General features: G+C 38.7%; 2 protein-coding genes across 6 annotated transcripts; one reads left to right on the forward strand and one right to left on the reverse strand.

Annotated features, from left to right (window-relative positions):
- The first annotated feature begins 302 nt into the window (after positions 1 to 302).
- Positions 303 to 10,099, forward strand: LOC137794471 (afadin- and alpha-actinin-binding protein-like). Of its 5 annotated transcripts, none has more exons than XM_068591242.1 (14): positions 303 to 426; positions 1,965 to 2,076; positions 2,480 to 2,631; positions 2,775 to 2,978; positions 3,138 to 3,248; positions 3,362 to 3,497; positions 3,637 to 3,712; positions 3,947 to 4,127; positions 4,410 to 4,590; positions 4,916 to 5,052; positions 5,373 to 5,546; positions 5,962 to 6,079; positions 6,600 to 6,747; positions 6,840 to 7,474. In XM_068591242.1, exons 2-14 carry the CDS (start codon positions 2,016 to 2,018, stop codon positions 6,880 to 6,882), a joined length of 1,722 nt encoding a protein of 573 aa, XP_068447343.1. In that variant the 5' UTR covers positions 303 to 426; positions 1,965 to 2,015; the 3' UTR covers positions 6,883 to 7,474. The 5 variants fall into 5 exon arrangements, 4 of the variants coding, with proteins under 4 accessions (XP_068447343.1, XP_068447345.1, XP_068447344.1 ...); XM_068591244.1 differs by having other exon boundaries at positions 5,376 to 5,546; XM_068591243.1 differs by having other exon boundaries at positions 2,483 to 2,631.
- Positions 9,562 to 19,065, reverse strand: LOC137794470 (vitellogenin-2-like). Its single transcript, XM_068591241.1, has 34 exons — positions 19,026 to 19,065; positions 18,720 to 18,740; positions 18,466 to 18,617; positions 18,106 to 18,357; positions 17,854 to 18,015; positions 17,613 to 17,761; positions 17,350 to 17,500; positions 17,111 to 17,268; positions 16,869 to 17,034; positions 16,651 to 16,776; positions 16,337 to 16,555; positions 16,023 to 16,240; positions 15,827 to 15,924; positions 15,620 to 15,744; positions 14,562 to 14,663; positions 14,349 to 14,468; positions 14,060 to 14,246; positions 13,887 to 13,980; positions 13,600 to 13,785; positions 13,365 to 13,515; positions 13,058 to 13,274; positions 12,522 to 12,910; positions 12,379 to 12,423; positions 12,230 to 12,298; positions 11,932 to 12,138; positions 11,703 to 11,845; positions 11,430 to 11,568; positions 11,199 to 11,328; positions 10,924 to 11,107; positions 10,720 to 10,814; positions 10,526 to 10,620; positions 10,269 to 10,434; positions 9,916 to 10,077; positions 9,562 to 9,817 (listed from the first exon to the last, which is right to left on the reverse strand). Exons 1-34 carry the CDS (start codon positions 19,063 to 19,065, stop codon positions 9,705 to 9,707), a joined length of 5,031 nt encoding a protein of 1,676 aa, XP_068447342.1. The 3' UTR covers positions 9,562 to 9,704.
- Between the last annotated feature and the right edge of the window lie 1,171 nt (positions 19,066 to 20,236).

A 20,236-nucleotide genomic window follows, 5' to 3' on the forward strand; every position in this document is an offset into this window, starting at 1 on the left:
AGTTCATATTGTGTACCGAATTAACCTCCACCGCTTAATGTGAATTAATGCACTTCATATTTTTAAAGTCTTGAACCTTACAAAGTCAAGTGACTGGATGGTGTTTTTTAATATAGCATGATAAATAGATCAAAATAGATCAAAAAAAATAATGTCATGATACAAAAAGTAAAGAAACACATTCCTTCTCGTTTACCGTGTCAGTGTGTTTTAAACAATGCAATTAGCGTCATTAAATTGGCATTAAAATATCTGACAGCCATGAGCCAATCACGATAAGCTGTGCTCGGTTGCTAGACAACGGTTCGGCCAATCAGCGTGCTGCTTGGTTTGCTTGCGGTCAGTCGCGTGTACTGTGGTTGGGACAGACTGGTTTAGAAACTGCTGGGCGTTAATAGGGAGCTCCACTTGAACATGCAACGTTGAGTAAGTACTCAAAATATGTAGATCTTTACTTCATAAAGTCAACATTGTAAACGTCTGCTGTCGTAACTAGTGAAGTTGTTTGGCTGAGAGATAACCAGCCGCTCTTCTTCAATGCCACATTGTTTTCAATGGGCAATTTGTGGTGGGCATGTTCACGTTTGGCTCTACTGAGTGCTGCGTAAGGGACAGGCACGCTCTTTATTTTGTTTTGTATTATATTATTTACGTAATTTACAAAATAGAATTTGTTGACTAAACGGCGTCCTGGAAATAGCCAGTTACGCGCGTGTCACACGCACTGTTACACGTTGTTATCGACATAACTTAGTTGTTTCAGATTGGGGCGCCAATTTGTTATAGGTAAGAAGGAAAAACATTGCATATATGAAGGGTGGAGGATAAATTCATAGTCTCACAGCCAGAGGAAATAAGCTGTTTTTAATTATGGTCGTTCGGCGGTTGATGGGGTGCGTCTTTTCTTTTAAGAAGGTAATATTCTCTAGCCACCAAAGTGTTTGTGCAACCTTGTTGTATTAGATTGCATACATTTCAATTAGTTCGACTTAAAAACTGAGTCTAGGCAGATCAGTCCGAGCAGCCTCTGGTGATCCCCATCAAGTACCCCTCATGGTTCAGAATCTGGTCTTACATTAAATTGAAATCACTCAAATTAATTACATATTCTTATCATAATTGGCGATCGCATACCTTAAATACATCCTGTAAATTCTACTCCAACGTTTTCTTGGAAAATTCTTCTTCTTTGGAAATTCTAGACTGGAAAGGAGTTTGATCCAGTTAAAGGTTAACACTTGTTGAGTGGTGAGTCTAAGCAGCTCATAAGCTATGTGGCTCTAGGCTTGCCATCTGTCTGCCAGGCTGATTAAGTATCACTAAAAGCAAAGGTATGGGTCCCCGCAGGTAATGATGAGTCACACAGCCATCCAGTTACTAAAATATGAAAAATCTAATTCATGAAAAACAAATGTTTTTTTTTAATGCAGTTTCTGCTCACACATAATTGCTCTGCGTAAAAATGAGGTGTCGTAAATGGTAGTACTTTCCAGTAATATTGAAATACTATTTGTAAGACACATAAGCATTCGTACAGGAGAAGAATAATTCTGATTGTGTGGTTCTAAAGATAAATTGGCACACTGTCCTTGTTGGATTAGTCTGATCAGCTGACGATAAGCACATGGGGATAAGATCCTGGTCCCAGCCTGTTACCTATTAAATACTCCTGCAGTGACAATGGTGTACTGCAAAAACATCAAGGTCAACATCACATCCATAACTCTCTTAACTTCTAAATAAACACACATTTCAAATATTTTAAATGTATCTATTGGGTGGCTGTGATACACTACGTGATCACTGTTTAACTCATTGAATTAACTCTTGTAAAACTCTGCTGTCGTCACACTGTTATTTAGGTTGCAGTGTGTTTCCAGCCCTTATCGCTGCATATCTACTTCCATGGCCTTGTAATCCAGACTTTATTGAATGGGCACTGCTAATCTGACCCTCTATTTCAGGAGCACTGACTGTGTAGGTCGATCTTGAGGCAGGCTTTGTGTGTCATTCACATGCAGTGTACAGACACGTGGCCTGAAGGCTGCACTGCAACAATGCCAGAGTCCTCCCTTGGTGAGTAAAGATGTTTGATCTTTATAACCCAGTGAATATGCACTGTGAATGAGGCGTGTTAAACACTTGACTAATATACTCAACAGTTGTTAATTTACCATTTTTACTTGTCTCTGAAATTGCACAATGTTGTATAATGCGATTTTGGGACTGAACTGAAGTACTGCAGTGTTCTCTTCAGCAGTTGTGTGTACGTTACTGTGTCATTTTATTTATCTTGTGCTCTGTATCAAACCTTGTGAGTAAGGAAAAGGTCAAATGAACACAAATGCTATTGTTAGTTTTTTGTTACCTCAATTCCTATTGTATTTACTGTAGATGAAGTGGTTTATTTTTATTGTCCATCATTATTAAATTAGCATAAGTCCCCACTGCATATACTTAACAGAGTTTCTTTCAACAGAAGTCAAGGACATTTGCAGCGGCTCCGTTGAATGTAGATCATCTCCCTTGACACAGTTCAGCCAATCATCGCTGCCGCTGCACAGCAACTACATTCTCAGTACCTTTTGCACAGAGCACAACGTGCAGGAATGTATATCACACATCAATCAGGTTGGTAACTATACATGTCCTATTGATCTATTATGAGCACAGTTATTGCTATCTATATGCTTGCGGTTTAAGGCATACAATATTCTTGGTTTAATTTTGGCTGTTTTGGCTTGTTTTCTTCTTTTGTTATCCCTATTTTACAGGAAATGTCGTCTCTTTCCCTCCCACAAGTTTGGACCGGGTTGAGTGGCAACTCAGTGATGAACGTTGTGGCTGTGCTAAATTGCATTTATGACCTGATTCAGCTGCACCACAGGGGCCTCCGGACTTTGGAAAGCATGGAAGTGGAACAGCGAAAGTCCAGCAGCAATATAGACTACCTGCAGCACACCAGCACCCAACTCAAAGTACAGTAACATTTAAACCCAGTTATCCCTCCTTATTAATATTGTATTGCAAAATAGCAATAACATGTTTTTCTAAAACTAAGGACCTCATAAGTTGATTGTTAATACTGAAAATTACTCATATTAAATGCCCTTGTCCATGTTGCTCTGTTATCATAGGAGCAGCTTCAACTGTCCAAAAGAGAGAACACAGGACTTCTTGAGAGAGAACGCCAGCTGCATTTGAAAGTGAAAAGTTTACAGAACTGCCTTAAAAATGAAAAGGATGAGGTACTTTCTTTGGACTTACTGGTGCAGATAATGTGTATTGAATTCACTGACATGTTTTTGGTCTCATGTGGATGAAAAAGACAATTCAAACTGTAAAAACCTCTTCCTGCCAGGTGCAAAAACTTCAGAACATAATTTCAAGCCGGGCCAGCCAGTACAACCATGAGATGAAAAGGAAAGAAAGAGAATTTATCAAACTGAAGGAGCGCTTAAATCAACTTCTGGTTGACAAAAAGGAAAAGAAACAAGGTTTAAGAGAACACATTTCATCCTGCACAAATATTTAACATTTACAAATTTAACTAACATCTTAACAAACACTATTAAAATGAATATGACCCTTGAGAATTTATGATTCCTTTTCTACATTTGTTTTTCTTGCTTCCAGCAATTGATGTATTAAACAACATTGGAAGAGCTGACGGGAAGAGAAGCGTTTGGAAAACTCAAAAGACCGAAGCAAAGTAAGTTCAGTTATTATTATTTAATATCCATTACCCATGTCTCAAAAGACATACTTGTATGTGTGTCGGCTTCTTTTTAGATTTCTTTGTGACAGAATTATTTTATGACCATGGGCTTCAAACATGATGGCACTGATAAATGCTGGATGTTATGGTAGCTTCAATTAATTTCTAATGAGGTATTCTGCTTATAACAAACAAATAAACGCAGATGGTTGTTTTTGTCATCTCAAGGCATGAGGGGGAGATGTATAAGACTCTGCTGAGCGACTACGACACCCGACAAAGGGAGATGCTGCTGGAAAATGCAGATTTGAAGAAAGTGTTGCAACAGATAAAAAAAGACATAGTGTCCATTCTGAGTTTAAGGAAACCAACGCTGAAAGATGACAAACATCCAGATGATGGCATTCAGGTAGGGAGAGTTGTTTTTCCTCTTTTCTCTGATGCTACTTTTCAACAGTTCAACAAGCAGTTGTTGCTACGTCATTGCTCTCACTTCATTGCCAACATCTTTCTCAATATGAATGAGCTCATGTCATGTCAGCTCTGATACACCTGTACTAATTTATTATACAATAGATCTCTTACCAGGATTATTAAACCACTTTTTCAACTTAATAACTACGGCAATGTGCAATACATTTGTAAGATATGCTCCCAGTACATTGAAAAATATTTTTATTTTTATTGTCAGGAGGAGGACAAGGAGAAGGAGGAGGAGCAGGAGGAGGAGGAAGAGGAGGAACAACAAGTGTTTGATTCCAGTAAAGAAAGTGTAGAGCTGTATTGTTCTCACGCCCAGGAGAAGCTGACCAATAGTATTCGCCTCCAGTGGAGAAGACTCAAGAGCCACATTGAAAGATTGGACAGCCAAGGTAGTCTACATGCAACAAGCTGTCCCTGTTTGATCCCTATGCATGAAATAATGTCCTCATGAATATGAATTCTGTACTAGTGATGTGTCAAGATAGATTAAATTCAGCTAAGGAAACTTGTTGAACCTTAAAGAAACTGTTCGAGCGTCAGAAGCTTACATTATATTCTGAAGCAAAAATCATGTATTTATATCACTATAGAAGCAACCCAAAATATATGGACTTATTTTCATATTACATTCTTGTCTGGATCCATACTTCCGGTTTGTTGAAAACAATACATAGAATGTTTTTTTTATTTTGAATCTCTGGGTTGTTTGTTAAGCCTCTTCCGCTCAGATGGGGGAGAACAAACCCGATGATGCTATACCCCGAGAGACTCATGAGGAGGAAATGGACAGATTGAAGCTGGAGATCCAGCAGTGCAAATACTTCATTCAAACACAACAGCAGCTCCTGCAGGTAAGACTGACATCTGCCTTTAGATCAGGTAACAATGTTAAGAGTCCAAGTCACATTGCTAAGACAAGAGTGTGATATAATCAATTTGAGTTGACGGTGAATAAACACATGATCGTTTTATATTTAAACCTGCTGGTTTTAAATGTAAGTGGACCTCTAACACAGTACCTTTTTAACAGGGTAACTTTCTCTCTTTTAGTTTTAACCAAGGATTGAAACCTTGTTTGCATGTTGGAAGAAATATATTGTATTTCATTTTTTACAACAGTCAACACCTCGTTTTGTTAAATTCTGGCTATCCATATAATTTTTTCTCGTAGCAGCAGCTGAGTTCTCCGTGTGATGAGGAGACCGCCTCCGTGCTAAGCGACTGCTACATGCTGCAGGAGAAAGAACGCTTCAGAGAGGAGTGGAAGACCCTCGAGGAACAGAGGAAGCGCTTCGAGAGGGAGAGGAGGAACTTCACTGAAGCAGCTATAAGGCTTAGCCAAGAGGTGATCGATTAAAGACATTTTTCCAGAATTGGTCTGATATGGATATTAGGAACTACAACACATCTAGCTCTTTGTGTGGAACAGCAGTGTCCCAAGATTACCAGTTTATATCCGTCTGCTCAATCCAAGACATGAGAGACTTCACCAATCTTCCCTATCGGCCTCAATACTCATTTGCACCGAAAGTAACTTTTTATTTCTTGAAAAGGGCTGTACAAATAATATCCATCCATCCATTATCTGAGCCGCTTATCCTCATTAGAGTCGCAGGGCGCTGGAGCTGATCCCAGCTGTCAGTGGGCGAAGGCAGGGTACACCCTGGACAAATATTATCATCTAATTTATTATTATTTTTGTTATTTAAAAAGTGTGCATATTTGTTTTTGAGGTAACATGAATCTGGTTTAACTTGCAGAGGAAGGCCTTTGAGGAAGATCGAGCAATGTGGCTCAAACATCAATTTTTAAACTTAAGTCCATTTGCTGACCTAAGGAAACCACAGATGTCAAAGTCAAAAAGTTGCTTTTTAATATGTGAGTGTCTAATCCATTACATTGTACTGGCTTTACCTTTTTGTCTTGATATTATTGAAAATTGACTTCTAGGTTATCAATAGACTCAACAATGGGTGGATCCCATTCCTTTATGCCACAACTGTGAGATATATATATATATATATATATATATATATATATATATATATATATATATATATATATATATATATATGTATATGTGTGTGTATATATATATATGTGTGTGTGTATATATATATATATATGTGTGTATATATATATATATATATATATATATATATATATATATATATATATATATATATATATATATATATATATATATATATATATATATATATATATATATATAACATGAAAGAAGGAATTTAGTTAAAAAAAAACTGTTATATATTCATGATGAGAAAAGCAGAGATGGTATCGGTAATAGTAAAAGAATGACTAATAACAATGACCATAACTCTTAATAAGTCACTTTCCTGACAAGGATCAAAACATTTTCACCTTATATTTGCAGCTGATACGGAATCAAGTGTAGCGTTGGCTCCAGAAAAGCTCATTAAATGCCGGTCTGACACAACCGCCCACACACCAAGATGTGTCCCCCTCACATCAGTATCAACAGCAGACCTGTATCGCACACACTGCCTCATCCCAGACAAAAGGTACACTGTCTTTACTTGCACAAATCATGACATGCCTGTAACGGATGCAGCTCTTGTGTTTTACGAGCTGTATATTGATATTTTATTTCCAGATCAACCAAACCAAATGGAAACCCTGGCCATGTTGAAGAATAAAGCTTATTTTTAAACCGAAATGTTCCAGTGCAGCACAAACAGTGGCACGGCCATGAAGACCACAGCAGCCAAACACTCCAAACGGAAAACACCAGCTCTATATGAAGCAAAAATCTATAACAATTATTTTTAAACACTAGAAGATGTACTGTAAAGTGATTAAATAGCTGTTAACCGTGGAAGCCAAGGAAGCGTTCTGATTGGCTGATGGTTTAATCTGCTGTGTGTGACTGAGAGAACGTTCTATTGTTTCTTTTTTATTATCTTTATTTATTTATTTATTCATATTTATGTGTTCCTGTAATTCTTGGTTTGGCAGTCATGTCTTGCATCTAGGATTTTAATCTGAGGCTAGTATTTGTTTGGCAATGAAGGTGTAACAGAAAAGATCATGGGTCACCAATAATGAATGATGCTTTGCACCCGTTAATGGTCGCTGTTGCACCTAAACTAGCCTAAATGAGGCTGTTGATATCTTTCTTTATCATGTTAAACTTGTCCACTGGCACAATATTGTAAAAGGTAGATTGAATGCTACTATTTTACTGAATGCAATAAGAAAACTTGGTAAATAAATCAGTTTTTTCCTCTATCTATCTATCTATCTATCTATCTATCTATATCTCACAACATACATTACTGAATGTAATATTGTCATTTTTCAATTTTTATGCAAATATTAATGTAAATGTTATTCTCATACATATTATACTAATTGCTAACACATGAATGTGCGATGATTTAAACATTCATTATACCTTCTCGGAACTTGTCATTTGACCTTTTATTGGTAACAATTATTAGTTATTAATCAACAGAACTGGTTCACCTGTCCCTGGCCTATAACTGTCAATAGGACTGTCTAGTAAAGGGGTAAGTGCTGTAATACATGTCTTTTTCATTCATGTTTGTGGCCAGTCTTGCAGTATTTACATACATTTTTGAAATTAGACATGGACACATTCAGGGTCATCATGAATAAGAATACAGTGAAAGTTTATGATAACTTGTAATATTTGAACTTTCCCTTTTTTAATTAATTTTAGATTTTATTGTAACTGGATTTCATATTATGTATAATGTTTTTAAATATAAAGTATGACCTAAATGTAGGTCTATTTCTGTGTGTTTAGGGCTAGACACGCACTGTACTGTAACACATACATTACATTTCAAGTGCCTGCTTGCTTGAAATGAAAGTGTTCATGGGATGCAGGTGACTTCCAAATTTCATACATCTAACAAAATATAATGCGAGGGCTGCTTCATTGAACAGTTGAAAGTCAATAAGGAAATTTATTAAGATACGCTTCAGAGAAGGCCTTCCACACCATGAGGGGGCACTGTGGATCCTAAATATCCATTAATCCAATTACTGTATGTTCGGCCAATGTTTACAGGTTTTGATGTATGCCAGTTTTGTACATCTTAAAGTATACCAAGATCTTCACAATTATGTTCCAAGGCTAAAAGTGATTAGTGACCACTATATAGACAACGTGTCACTAGCTCAATAGCAATTTTGTTTTACTTTTTGAGCATACTTTTTTTGAGCAAAATGCAATTGCGCAGCAGCAAAATAATTAGCACTACAATAACAATAGATTCTTTGGACTGTTTGGTGCTGCCACTTTATTCCAAGGGCCCTAATCTTTGATTAACTGGCTTATCTTTCTCAACTGTATGAGGTGTTAGTGTAATGCGATAAAGGACATTCAACTTTAAATTATTTATTAAAATGTACTATTCTTTGTTAAAATGTACAATTTCAAAGGGTTTATATTAAGACATCCAAATAAGAAATGTACAGTAATTAGCAGTTTTTGATAAAAAAAATAAATTAAAAAAAATGCATTTTTATACCTTTGCAAAAAACAACTTACCCACAAAGGACAGAGTCAAGGCAAGCACAACTACTCTCATGGCAGTTGAGGTTGTGAATGCCTGCAATAAGAGGCTGATTTTATCTGCAACAAGCATGTCATGAAGGTATAATAGTAACTCTGATATGTTTGTTTGTTACACTCTATTAGATAGTTAGGTTGTTTCACCTTTTAGATTCAAAGAAACGTGGGGTTGGTTTGGGGAGGCGTCAAGGCATGAGTGGATGAAAAGTTAGGGCCACCTGACCTGAACATCATTTTTGGTTTTGGTTGTAATTGCAAATATTTAGTCATTATATAACTAGAAAAACAAATTATCCTTGTTTATACAGTTCAACTTGTGGATTTTTTAAATAAATGATCGATTGAATATGATTTTCTGAAGGGTTCAGAGGACATCAACTGTTTAACTAACAAGATCTTAATTTACTGAAGAGAAAAGTTCAGTAGATTTCTGTCATGATTATACTGTAATATAATTTATACTGTAGGTGGGTTAGATAATGTGTGTCTGTGGTATTGCATGTTTTTGGCCAAAATCATGAAAGTATTATTCATTAATGCCGTCAAAATGCAAAGTTCACACAGGAGGGTACAATGACTATTGCTGTGAGCTCACTCTATTTGTTGTGGTCAGGGTGACCACTGACATGACATTTCAGCTTTTTAACTGCATGTTCTGCAAGTGTTGTAGTATCAAAGGAAACTGTTTATTTGATCATCTTCTAGTCCTGTGGTGTATTTATTTGACCTATGTTTTATTTCAACCTGAGTAAAAAAAAACAACCTCTTAGTAAAATTAATTTTCAGTCAGTTTGCTTTATTAACATTTAGTAACTGCCATTGTAAATATTACGCAAGCACATGTGCAAACAAGGTAATTAGAAATACTTTGAATGGAACTTAAGATATAACATGAATTGACTGAAGGCAGTGAAATTATGCGCATTGAGCGGTACAGTGACAGGCCAGGTGGGCGTCGGCTGTTTCCCTGAGGTCAATGCTCTTGTCAAAGATGTTGCTTTGGCCCACAGAGCGATTCAGTTCAGAATCTAAAAAAATAGAGGGAGTGAAGCGATTAGGCACTGCTTAAGATAAGATATTGTATAATTCAGTTTTGTGAACCGGATGTGATGTTTTGCAGACTCACCAGCGGGCAGGCAGTTGTAGCCAACATTGACGGTGGTGGTCCTCGTTGGGATGCAGCCGGGCAGGCAGCGCAGCACAGGCTCAGCAGAGAAGCATTTGGACTCTTGTCCGTGAAGGATCACCTGCTTCTCCAGCTTCACAGATTCATGCTTCAAGTAGCACTCTAAAAAGGGTGAAAAGGGAAGGTAAGCACTGTAATTATATATATATATATATATATATATATATATATATATATATATATATATATTTCCCTACTGCAGCAGTCTTTTATTATTTTTTCTATATATTTGCCATTCTAGTTACCCAAACATGATATTCTTATAATGAAGCATGAAGCAGTTATTTTATTACCAGAGGCATCACGGCAGCTCATTCCAGGCAGAACCCAGGAATGAGCGAAGCTGACGGCGTCACTGGCCAGACGCTGGTTGGGTGTTTGGAACTCCTGTCTGATTTCGCCATTACCTTTTCCACAGATTCCACAAGTGTTTCCTCTCATCCAGTCCACAACTCTAATCTGGAAAAACCTCAAACAGTTTAGGATTTGCTCTACTTCCCGTATGGATATTAATAAATCTAAAAGATAGTTGTCAGATTTATTGTATTACCTTCAGTATGTTCATATCAAGGTAAACCTGCTGGAGACCATAACGATGGGCAGAGATACTGATACCCCTATGAATTTGTCTAATGTGAATAAGGCCTAAAAAAGGATGAAAATATATAATTATGTATTATTTACTTTCAAGAAATTGAATGTTTGAGCATGACAGTTACATTGAAATTAGTAGAATAAAAATACCTGTGGGATGCTTATATGGAAGGTTTCTGTTGGGGACTCCTAGACCATTGATCTTGACCATAATAGCACCATTCTTGGGATACAGCTCCACTTCACTGTTGGAAAACAATTCAAATACATGTATTAAAGTGCCTTTCTATATTTTGTGGTATTTCTTTCAGGGACAGTTCCTACAATTTACTTATAAATAGTTGTTGTTCTTACAGGTTTGCAATCCTGACATAGATCTGGTTCTGGTTCTTCTTTTGATCTCTCTTTAGCAGAACAATAAATTTAAGTTCTGGGGTGCAATCCTGAGCCAACATTTGGAAGCAAGAGTCGGGCATATTCATCCTGACTTTCCTTTTGTTGAATGTGATCAGTGTGTCACGGTACATGACACACAGAGCTGAAGTGGGAGAAACATATGAATAAGTAAGTTAACTATATACTGATCCGCTTGACCAGTCAGTAAAACCTGTTCCTTGAAATGTTTTCACCTGAATGAGCCCTGGCGAACATGTAAGAGATCTTGTCGGCTATGTTGTCCTGGTATGGTTCCAGCTCAGCGGCAGAGTCTCCGATTGGCAGAGAAACAGGGATACCAACGCCAACTTTGAACATTGTTCTCTGTAATATTAAAATATCAAAAGGAAGAATATATATGCAAACGGTGGGACAAAATACAACACAGACATTTTCTGTGTAAATAATGGGCAATAAAACCCCACCTTTGGAGTCTTCAGAACAACATTCAGGGTTGTGTCAGAAGCAGCAGCCACAGACAGTATGATCTGCTTAGCAATATTTTTGACCATTGCCTGGCTTATTCCAAATTCCTTTGTCAAGCGGGATATGTACTCAGAGATCCTAGGAATGCAAAAAGATTAAGGTTAAGGTTATTTTGAATTTTAAAAAGTTGGGCTGTAAATGAAAATTAAATCATGCCCAAAAAGGGTAATGTAGACACAAATGTTGCAATACGCATAGGTTTGGGACATTACTCCTTTGCAAGGCGCTTCATGTTGTTTGGGAGTTTGTTCCAGGTAAGCTTCAGGCGGATTGCAGGATCTTTACCCACACGACCAGACTCAACTGTGATCTCAGCATCGTACTCTTTGCACTGAATACCCCAGGCAAACTTAGCCTAAGATAAATTTCATTCAGAATTAAAATCTCAAGCATCAGACAACTGTTGTTACATCACCAAATAATCACCAAATAGTTTTTTACCATCGCCTTGTGGTTGCTCAGCAGCACACCATCGACACAGATTCTCCAGTGGTTGTTCTCTTCCAGGTTGGCAAAAATGATCTGAAGTCTGTGATTAACTTTGTCAATGTAAGCTGCAATCTGGTATCCCTGAACCTTCTGGTCAACTCTTACAGCGCGTATGAGAATAGTCACAGCAGGATTGAGAGCTTGAGAAAGGTACTTGGCCTAGAAGTTAAAACCAGAGATTGATATTAATGATTAGTTTTCTTTCCCACCGAATACAACAGTCTGGAAATGTCTTGGTCTGATGACTAACATTATTGTAGATGTCCTCAAAGCTTTGGGCACTGCTATTGCTGTTGGCACGATCTTTGTAGATGTCATGCTGCAAACAAAGAAACCATACATTTAGCCTACTTAAAAACATTGTAAACAATATGGTTGTCTCATCAATTTAATGACTACCTGGTGGATGTGGCTCTTGATGAACTTCATGTCATACAGTTGTTGCTGCAAAAGAAAAAAAAAAGTAGATTATTTTTTAATGTAAATTTTGGATTCTAAATCTTTAAAAAAAAAAAATATGTTCAGAGTTAAAGCTGACTCACCTTGGACCTGGAGCTGGACCTGGAGGAGCTGGAGCTGGAAGAGTTGCTGCTGGACATGTGAGATGAACGGCTGCTTGAAGAACTGCTTGAATTGTTAGCTTTGACCTGCTTGCTGTTGTGGCGAGAGGAGGAGCTGGAATAAGTATTGGCTGATTCAGAGGAAGAGCTGCTGCTGGAGCGAGAGCTGACAGTAGCAGAGTTGCTGGAGCTGGATGAAGATGATGTGGAGTTCTTCGGGCTAGGTGCCAGGATTTTCTTGAGTTTCATCAGCACGCTCTTGTCCTTAATACGTTCTTCCTCACTCCTGTTAATCACTTTGATGATCTTCTGTGCTGCTTTTTCTCCCACCTGTACCTCAATTTCAATCCTCTCAATAGCTGGTCCGGCAGCTACAACCAAATAGAACCATAATAGTTACTTTTTAGCAAATTACAAAAGTACTTAGATAAGTAATATAATGATGTCTTTACAAGGCATCTGACGTGGTATTTGGAAGGCGGGTGGAAGGAAGGCGCAACCTCGTGTCATTAACTTGCCTGGAGAAACATCAATCTCGATGGAATGTCTTCCAATCAAGCTGTAGAATGGGGAGTTTTTGAGGAAAGTGGCATTTCTAGACCTAATATCACCGCATGACCTGATACCAAAGGTTTTGCTTTCAGAACATATTCTCTTCTGGAATTCCTTGGGAAGCCTCAGTTCGCTGAAATTTCTACTTGACTGGTCAATGGTAATGATTTCAGATGATGCTGACTGTAAAACAACAACAACAAAAGTTACAACATTAATTTGGGAAAGGCTAAATGCTAATATTGGAAAAAGTGGTGAGTGAATCAAACTCACCATGCTATGAGACTGAGAGGAGGCCATCTTTGAAACACTTGAGGTGAAGTTCTGCCTTGAATCCTGTGCTTCCAGTGTAGCTGGAATTATTGGTGTGATTTTGGCAGCTGCGAGATCTTCCACATTTCTTGCAACAGCAAAAGTGTCAACACTGTTGGAAAAAAGGAACAATAATTGAGGGACAACATCATTTCCAACAAACTGGGTTATACATGTTAACTTGATAAGTACATACACTGTAGAAAGAATGTTGTTGACACCCTCAATAGGCAGGAGCTGAAGCTTGAAGTTCCCCTTTATCATTTCAATTCTTGCTTCTATCTTTGCAGGAGCAATTGCATGAACTCTGGATCTTGACATCAGAGAAGCCTGGATGAAAGCAGTATTCACTCCCATAACGGCGTAGGTATGGACGGAAAGTCTGCAAAAGAAAGACCATATACATTTTAAGGGTTATCTCGCCAAATACATTTCTGATAAGAAGAACCTTATTAGTTGTCACGTAAGATACACTTGTATTACCTGGGGTTAATGGCAGCCTTAAGGCTTATGTCAGACTTCAGAAGCTGGGCAAAACGATAGTCGACTGGCAGAGGTGGTGTCACAGTTGCTTTGACTGTGAAAACACATTATTAGCATTGGTATAAATCATTTTGTCAAATCAACAACATGTAAGCTACACATGTGCAACTTACATTCAACAGATGAAACGCCCACAGCAGCAGTATAGAAACTGAGCTCCATGGGCAGACCAACGGTGGTTGGAAGGATGCGACGAACCTCCGAAATCAGGAATGGATCAACGTAATGGTTTTGGAAACCAGCAACCAAAGCTTCCAAAATTGGCTTTCCAGAAGTGAGAATTGCTGGTCCATTGGCAAGCTGCAAGCACAAAATTGCTTATAAGACCTCAGATATTCAGGTCGTAATACAAGTATTAATTAGCAGTTACCTATAGTAAAGTACAGCATGACAAGGGTATACCTCAATAAGCTGATTAATAAGGGCTTTGTCAATGTTGGCAAAGGCCCTTTCCTGTCCGAAGAATTTCACATACACTGAGGCCAGGGGCTGGCTGCTTGGTTCAGCCCTCCACTGAGAAAGCTGTGCGAAGAAGAAAAGTGGAACACTGCATTTAACACATCATTCTTAAAGATTAAAATGATTTTTAGCATCAGAGTGACCTCTTAAACTTACAGCCTTCATAACTTGTCTCATCTTGGTCAGCCTGTCAGTATCCTCGGGAGTCTCTTGGATTTTCAGGAGGGCCTCCTGTATTCCCTCAGTTCTCACTCCAACCTGAAAGAAAGAAAAACAAGTAAGTAGTTTTAAACTGATTGTGATGTGAAAGGTTTATATAGCCATATTATTCAAGCTTGTTATATTCATTGAAGGCCAGCTAAATGTTGTTTTTGCTGTTATGATTTTAAATATTGCACACATTGTAAGAAGAATGTAAGGCACATGCCAGATATATCAGTGGTGGACCGTCAGGGCCAACTAAGCCTTCACTGCAGGCCTAAACAGAATCACAAAGTTATAGCTTTTTTATAATTGAATTGTTTTACACAAATACATTACATGTATTTTAATTATTCTTCCCTATTAGCTTATTTTCTCATTGTACAGCTCCTGTCTTTCTCTGTTGCTCTGCCTCAGCCTGCAGCCTTCAGCCTTAAGCCTGCAGCTGGATTGAAGAAGAATTTTATCCAATCACATTTTTTCCTCACGTTCCTCACCTCAACCAAAACAGTTTAAGAAGGCCTTTGCAAATTAAACTACACAGGGATTGGACGTTGGGTTTGATTGTCATGGACCGCAACAAATCAGATCTATAGTTTAAAGAGCTGGGCTGGTTCTATTACGTCCAGTGGCTACGAAATGGCGTGTGATTGGTCAGTGTGTCAACAAGGCGGCGCTCAGTAAACATCAGCAGGTGAGTTGCTTTTCTAATGTTTTTTTCTCATGGATTTTTTTTCTCATGTTTTAACTAAGTGTGGTTCTTGTTGATGCGTGGAAATCCCCTGGCGGGCCGAGCTGGTCAGGACGCACAACATGCCCGAGGCGAGGTTGAGCGTCCTCCCTGAGTCCAGAATGGCGCTGTGTGCGCATTGCTCAACAGTAGTGGGGTGAGCGGTGTGCGCCACAACAGCTAATCAACTCAGACTGAAGGTGTAGGTAACAAATCCACGGCCCGCCACTGAGATATATAATAGCCTTTCACTGTGTTAGCTAGCTATGTAAAGCAAAATTACCTCAACAACATCAGCATAAGCTCCTGCCAGATAGGTGCGAGCTTTGGCCACAAAGGTTCTTGGCAAAACAGTTGCAGCATCATTGATATAGAAGGCGCTGGCAGCAGCACCTGCCATCCAGGCGTCTGTGCAGGGCAAAAAACAAGAACCGTTAAAAAACACAAATTTTTATCAAAAATCTCCGATGATAATTGATCATGCTATTACCACTGTAGGCATCAAGATAGAGAGTTCTGCTGAAGCGATAGCTGAGTCTGTCCAATTTAGGACTGAGGATCTTCATAGCAACATTACAGGCAGAAGCACTGAAAGTAGAACATTAAAACATATGTGATTATTCATGCTTAGATGTTTAAATTGCAAAATAATAATAATAATAATTCCAAAAGTGTATATTTCTTACACAGAAGCCAACTCTGGAGTAGTGTTCTTGGTCATAGCCTTCATGTAAGAGTAGACAAAGCTAGCGACCTGCAGATTATTTTCCTTCAAGAGGGCATTGGCAAGAGTGATCACCAGACCCATGGGCAGTTTGGTCTCAAACAACACAATAGCAGCAACCATACGGAGTTCTGGCTTGAGAGCCTTGTCCATGAACAGCTGAACAACCATATCCCGGATCTAATTCACAAAAGATTGGATGTATATAAAACAGCCTGTAATCCATCAATTCATTTTTAGCCACGCAAGGGATTGAAAATAACATGGTCGTCTCACCATCTTGGGCTCCCTCTTTGCAATGTTCCTCAGGGCCAGAACAGCATCAACGTGAACTCTGAGTGGTAGACCAGCAGCAGTACTTCCAAAGCCAGGCAGGAGCTTTGTGATTGGCTTCAGGCTGGAAGGATGTCCAGCATTTCCTAGGACTTTGAGAACGAGAACAAGCTTCTCGTCATCCTTGCTGCTAATAGCCTGGGCGGCAAGTTCATGGAGAGGCTGTGGAAGGGACAGAAAAGCTTTAATGTCACATGTATGGGATGTTATAACTGAATTTAATTTATACAATAAAACATGTAAAAACTGATACATACCCTCACAAGCTCAGCAGGGCAGTTTGGGTTCTCTGCACAGTATTTAGCAACCAGGGTGCCGTATCCCAGCATGACAATCTCACGCAGGAGTGGGTTATCTTGGATCTTTTGCTCTGCAGCTAGGCTCTGAAAAGTGATTAAAAAAATGATTCAGAATTGATGAGTATGCATCCCAGTTCTTCTTCTTACAAATGAAAAGAAAATGAATGCTGACTTGCCTCTGTAATCTTGATGACTTCGAGGTCAGCTGTCATCATGTGTAAAGTTGCCAGCAATGCTTTAGAAGATTCTACATGAGTCAGCTCATCGGCAAGAAACTTCTCCTTTAGGAACTTTAGAGCAGTAGAAGTACCAACAGCGGGGATAGCATTCAGGAGCCAGCGCCTGGTAAAAAATTAATGTTATATAATTGTATTATCCATGGCACATATTTTCTATGGCTCTTGAAAGTTGCAGTTACCTGTAATCAGCTCTATCTTTGTTATGGGTCCAGAGGGCTGCGATAATATCACATTTTGCCATACGCATTAGCTGGATGAGCTCAATGAACTTCAGCGGGGCATCTCCGTGGACTTTGCCAACGTTGTTGATCACGACGTGGTTCAGAATCTCAACAATCTGTCAGGACAAAATATATCTCAAAGTTTGTGGCTACAGGATGAATTCAATACGAATCTGAAGGATCATATCATGAAGTACCTGAGCTTCGACATCGGTGATCTTTAGAAGCTGGACTGGTGCCTGGAGAAGCTCACTGCCAAACTCGTACTGCAGGGATCCACGCTGAAGATATTGACCTTTGATGGGATCCAATGGGGCTTTCTGAATCTCCTGGAATTTCAGGGATTGCCTGCAAATAAACATACCGGTAAGCTCTATGAATCAGCACTGTGACACTTTGTGTAGACAATTGTGCTGATGACACTGGTATTGCATACTTTTTAAAAATTTAAACCACATACTTAGACTCCATCTGTGCAGCACCATTCAAGATGTTGAAAGGCGAAATCTGAACCATCTCTGTACCAGACACCTCCAAGATCAGAGCACTTGTGGCTTCTTTCTTGATGACGTAGTTAAAAGCAGAGGCTCCCTTCATGCTCTGTCCTCTCTGCATTAAGAAGACCAAGTATCATCACACTAGCAGTGTCAATGAGTATATTGTATTAGAGATTTTGAAGCAAAAGTGGATTTTGCACTTACAGCCTCACACTCAACGCATCGCTCTGCGTAAGCCAAACCAATGTCCTTCATGATTCTCTCCTGGCATTGGTTCAGGTCCTTACTCTTAGTCAACAGGATGCGGTCAGCATTTGAATCCTCACTGATGACATAGTGGGTCTTGCAAACACCCTGTGTTCCAGGCTAGTTCACATAAATCCAAACACAGTTTGTCAGTTTAAGTATTGTGGCATTTTGTGAGTGTAACTCGATGAAGATTGAGTTATTTTTTACCTCTTGCAGCTCATAGACATTTTGAGTCTGCTTGATGTTCAGCTGGAAAATGTTGAGGATTGCTCTTTGGAGATTCAGCACAGTTTCAGAGAGGCCAGCCGGAGCGAACACCTTTCCAACAACGCCGTTAGCATACTCAAACCTGATGGGTGTCGAGAGCTGATCAGCCATAGTTGAAGTAAGCTTAGTAGCTGGGGTGAAATCTTCTTTGGGCCAGATGCCACTGAACTCCAAGATTTCTGTGTCTACAAGCTTTAAGGAAGAATGATACTTTGAGTAAATGTAACACTTGACTGTGTATGTTATTCCAGTTTGCTTAATATTAATCATAAGTAAATTAAACATTTAAATGGTCTTTACCTTCAGGATGAAGTTGCCGGTAGAATCTGCACTGATCAAAACTTTGCTGCGGACTTTCACACCAGCCCGTGCCAGACCCTCCTCAGGCAGGCCGCCCATCACATCAGCCTCATACTGGTAGACATAGGTCTGTCCCCTGGCAAACTCTGGAGCTACAATAATAGACAAGAAAGCAGTTTCCAATTTAATAAAAATGTTAACAAAGAAACTCTATCTATATACCATAATTATATTGTAACAGAAGGAAAACTTACCCAAGTTGGTCTGTTGACACGCTACAAAATAAAAATAAAACGTTATTTTGGTGATGATAAAACAGTTGGTAACTCAATGCTCTGCTCTACCATAGGTTATTTATCCTAATAAATAACCTATGGTAGAGCATAGGTTATGCTCTACCATATTTATGTCTTAATAAAACACAATAACAATAGATTGCTACCATGTATCCATGTTCTTCTGCTAGTATCTCATTCTGAAAAAAGTTACATTTTCAGAACTTTAATTAAACTTTAGTTGAAGCTAATTTAGTAGACATAGGTGCATGAAGCTGTACTCACCCACAAGGGCCCAAGTGAGAGCTAGCAAAGGCACCCACATAGCTGCAGAATGTGTATTACTTCAAAAAGAGGGAGCTTTTTATAGTCAGTTTTTGCTGCTCAAAATGTATCATTAACTTAGTATCAGCCTTTATTGTCATTGATGTTAACTTGCCCTGACCATGCAGATTAGACAAACAAAGTTGTCTTGACCTGACTGCCGTCATGAAACAAACAGCTCGATGTCCAAAATCCACAGATTTTTTTGTCTCTCGTAGCATAACATATTTTTAAAAGAATAAAATAAAATTATATTTAAAACTTTATTACAGTACAACATATTTATATACATGCTTCCATAAATATTGAACCAATAATATATATTTCAAAATGTAATTGAAATATGTATTTATTAGGGCTTTTTTTTAGCATTAGGAGGGTCTTATCACTGCCGCACACAAATGCTACTGCACTTTAAATCTAGATAGATATATATGTGCTTTATTAATCCCCAAAGGGAAATTCTTTTTGTCAAAGTAGCGTCTCACATTTACAGACATCAACATCAATGGAATAAACTAAACACACAAGATAAGTAATAATAGTAATAGTAGTAATCTCCGGCGGCGTAGTTCAGAAGTGTGCGTCTTACGGCTCTTGCAGTCCAGCCTGCGTGAGGTCAATCAAAAATGAAAAATAAATAAATAAGATGCACTCCATAAATGTCATTCAACAACACTGCTTTTACTTTGATGGCGATTTATGTACGTGCGCACGCTTCCGTAGCCTGATCGACAGGCCGTGTTGCCGATTTGAGCCTGACGTCAAAGCATATATACACATATTGTTATGCAGTTTCTATTCTCAGCAATCAGCGCGTGCTTCCGCAAGCTGCTCTGCCTCCCAAAGCTCTCAAAGGCGGTCAGTCTCACAGTAGCTTTGCGCTGCAGTAATTTTCCAGATTGAAAATTAATCTCGCAAAGCTCCTGATACACTACGGCAGAGCATTTTAAGTCAGTATAACGTTTGGCTCTTTACTCTTCTCTCAAAGAGGAGAACTTTCCACTCATGAGAAGGCATGCTCAGAAGATGTTCAGTGCACTTGTTCAAGCCAACACAGGCTGGACTTTCTCACTGAGTAAGAAAAACTGAACTACACAAACAACTGGAGACCATGGACATATTCTCAAAACTCCACACATGGTGATCTATGTGCACACATTTAACATAAA

Source organism: Clinocottus analis, unplaced genomic scaffold (genome assembly GCF_023055335.1).
Source record: "Clinocottus analis isolate CAN_PGR_092001 unplaced genomic scaffold, fCliAna1.0.p SCAF_25, whole genome shotgun sequence".
Classification (NCBI taxonomy): Eukaryota; Metazoa; Chordata; class Actinopteri; order Perciformes; family Cottidae; genus Clinocottus; species Clinocottus analis.

Excerpts from the sequence above, each read along its gene's own strand:
- LOC137794471 (XM_068591242.1), top strand. The coding sequence starts at position 2,016 with ATGCAGTGTACAGACACGTGGCCTGAAGGCTGCACTGCAACAATGCCA. Across the intron at positions 4,591-4,915 it reads TGAAAGATTGGACAGCCAAG|CCTCTTCCGCTCAGATGGGG; the intron begins GTAGTCTACATG and ends TTGTTTGTTAAG. Across the intron at positions 6,080-6,599 it reads AAAAAGTTGCTTTTTAATAT|CTGATACGGAATCAAGTGTA; the intron begins GTGAGTGTCTAA and ends TTATATTTGCAG.
- LOC137794470 (XM_068591241.1), bottom strand. The coding sequence starts at position 19,065 with ATGTGGGTGCCTTTGCTAGCTCTCACTTGGGCCCTTGTGG. Across the intron at positions 13,786-13,886 it reads AAGGCTGCCATTAACCCCAG|ACTTTCCGTCCATACCTACG; the intron begins GTAATACAAGTG and ends TTTCTTTTGCAG. Across the intron at positions 12,424-12,521 it reads GGTCCAGCTCCAGGTCCAAG|CAACAACTGTATGACATGAA; the intron begins GTGAGTCAGCTT and ends TTTCTTTTGCAG.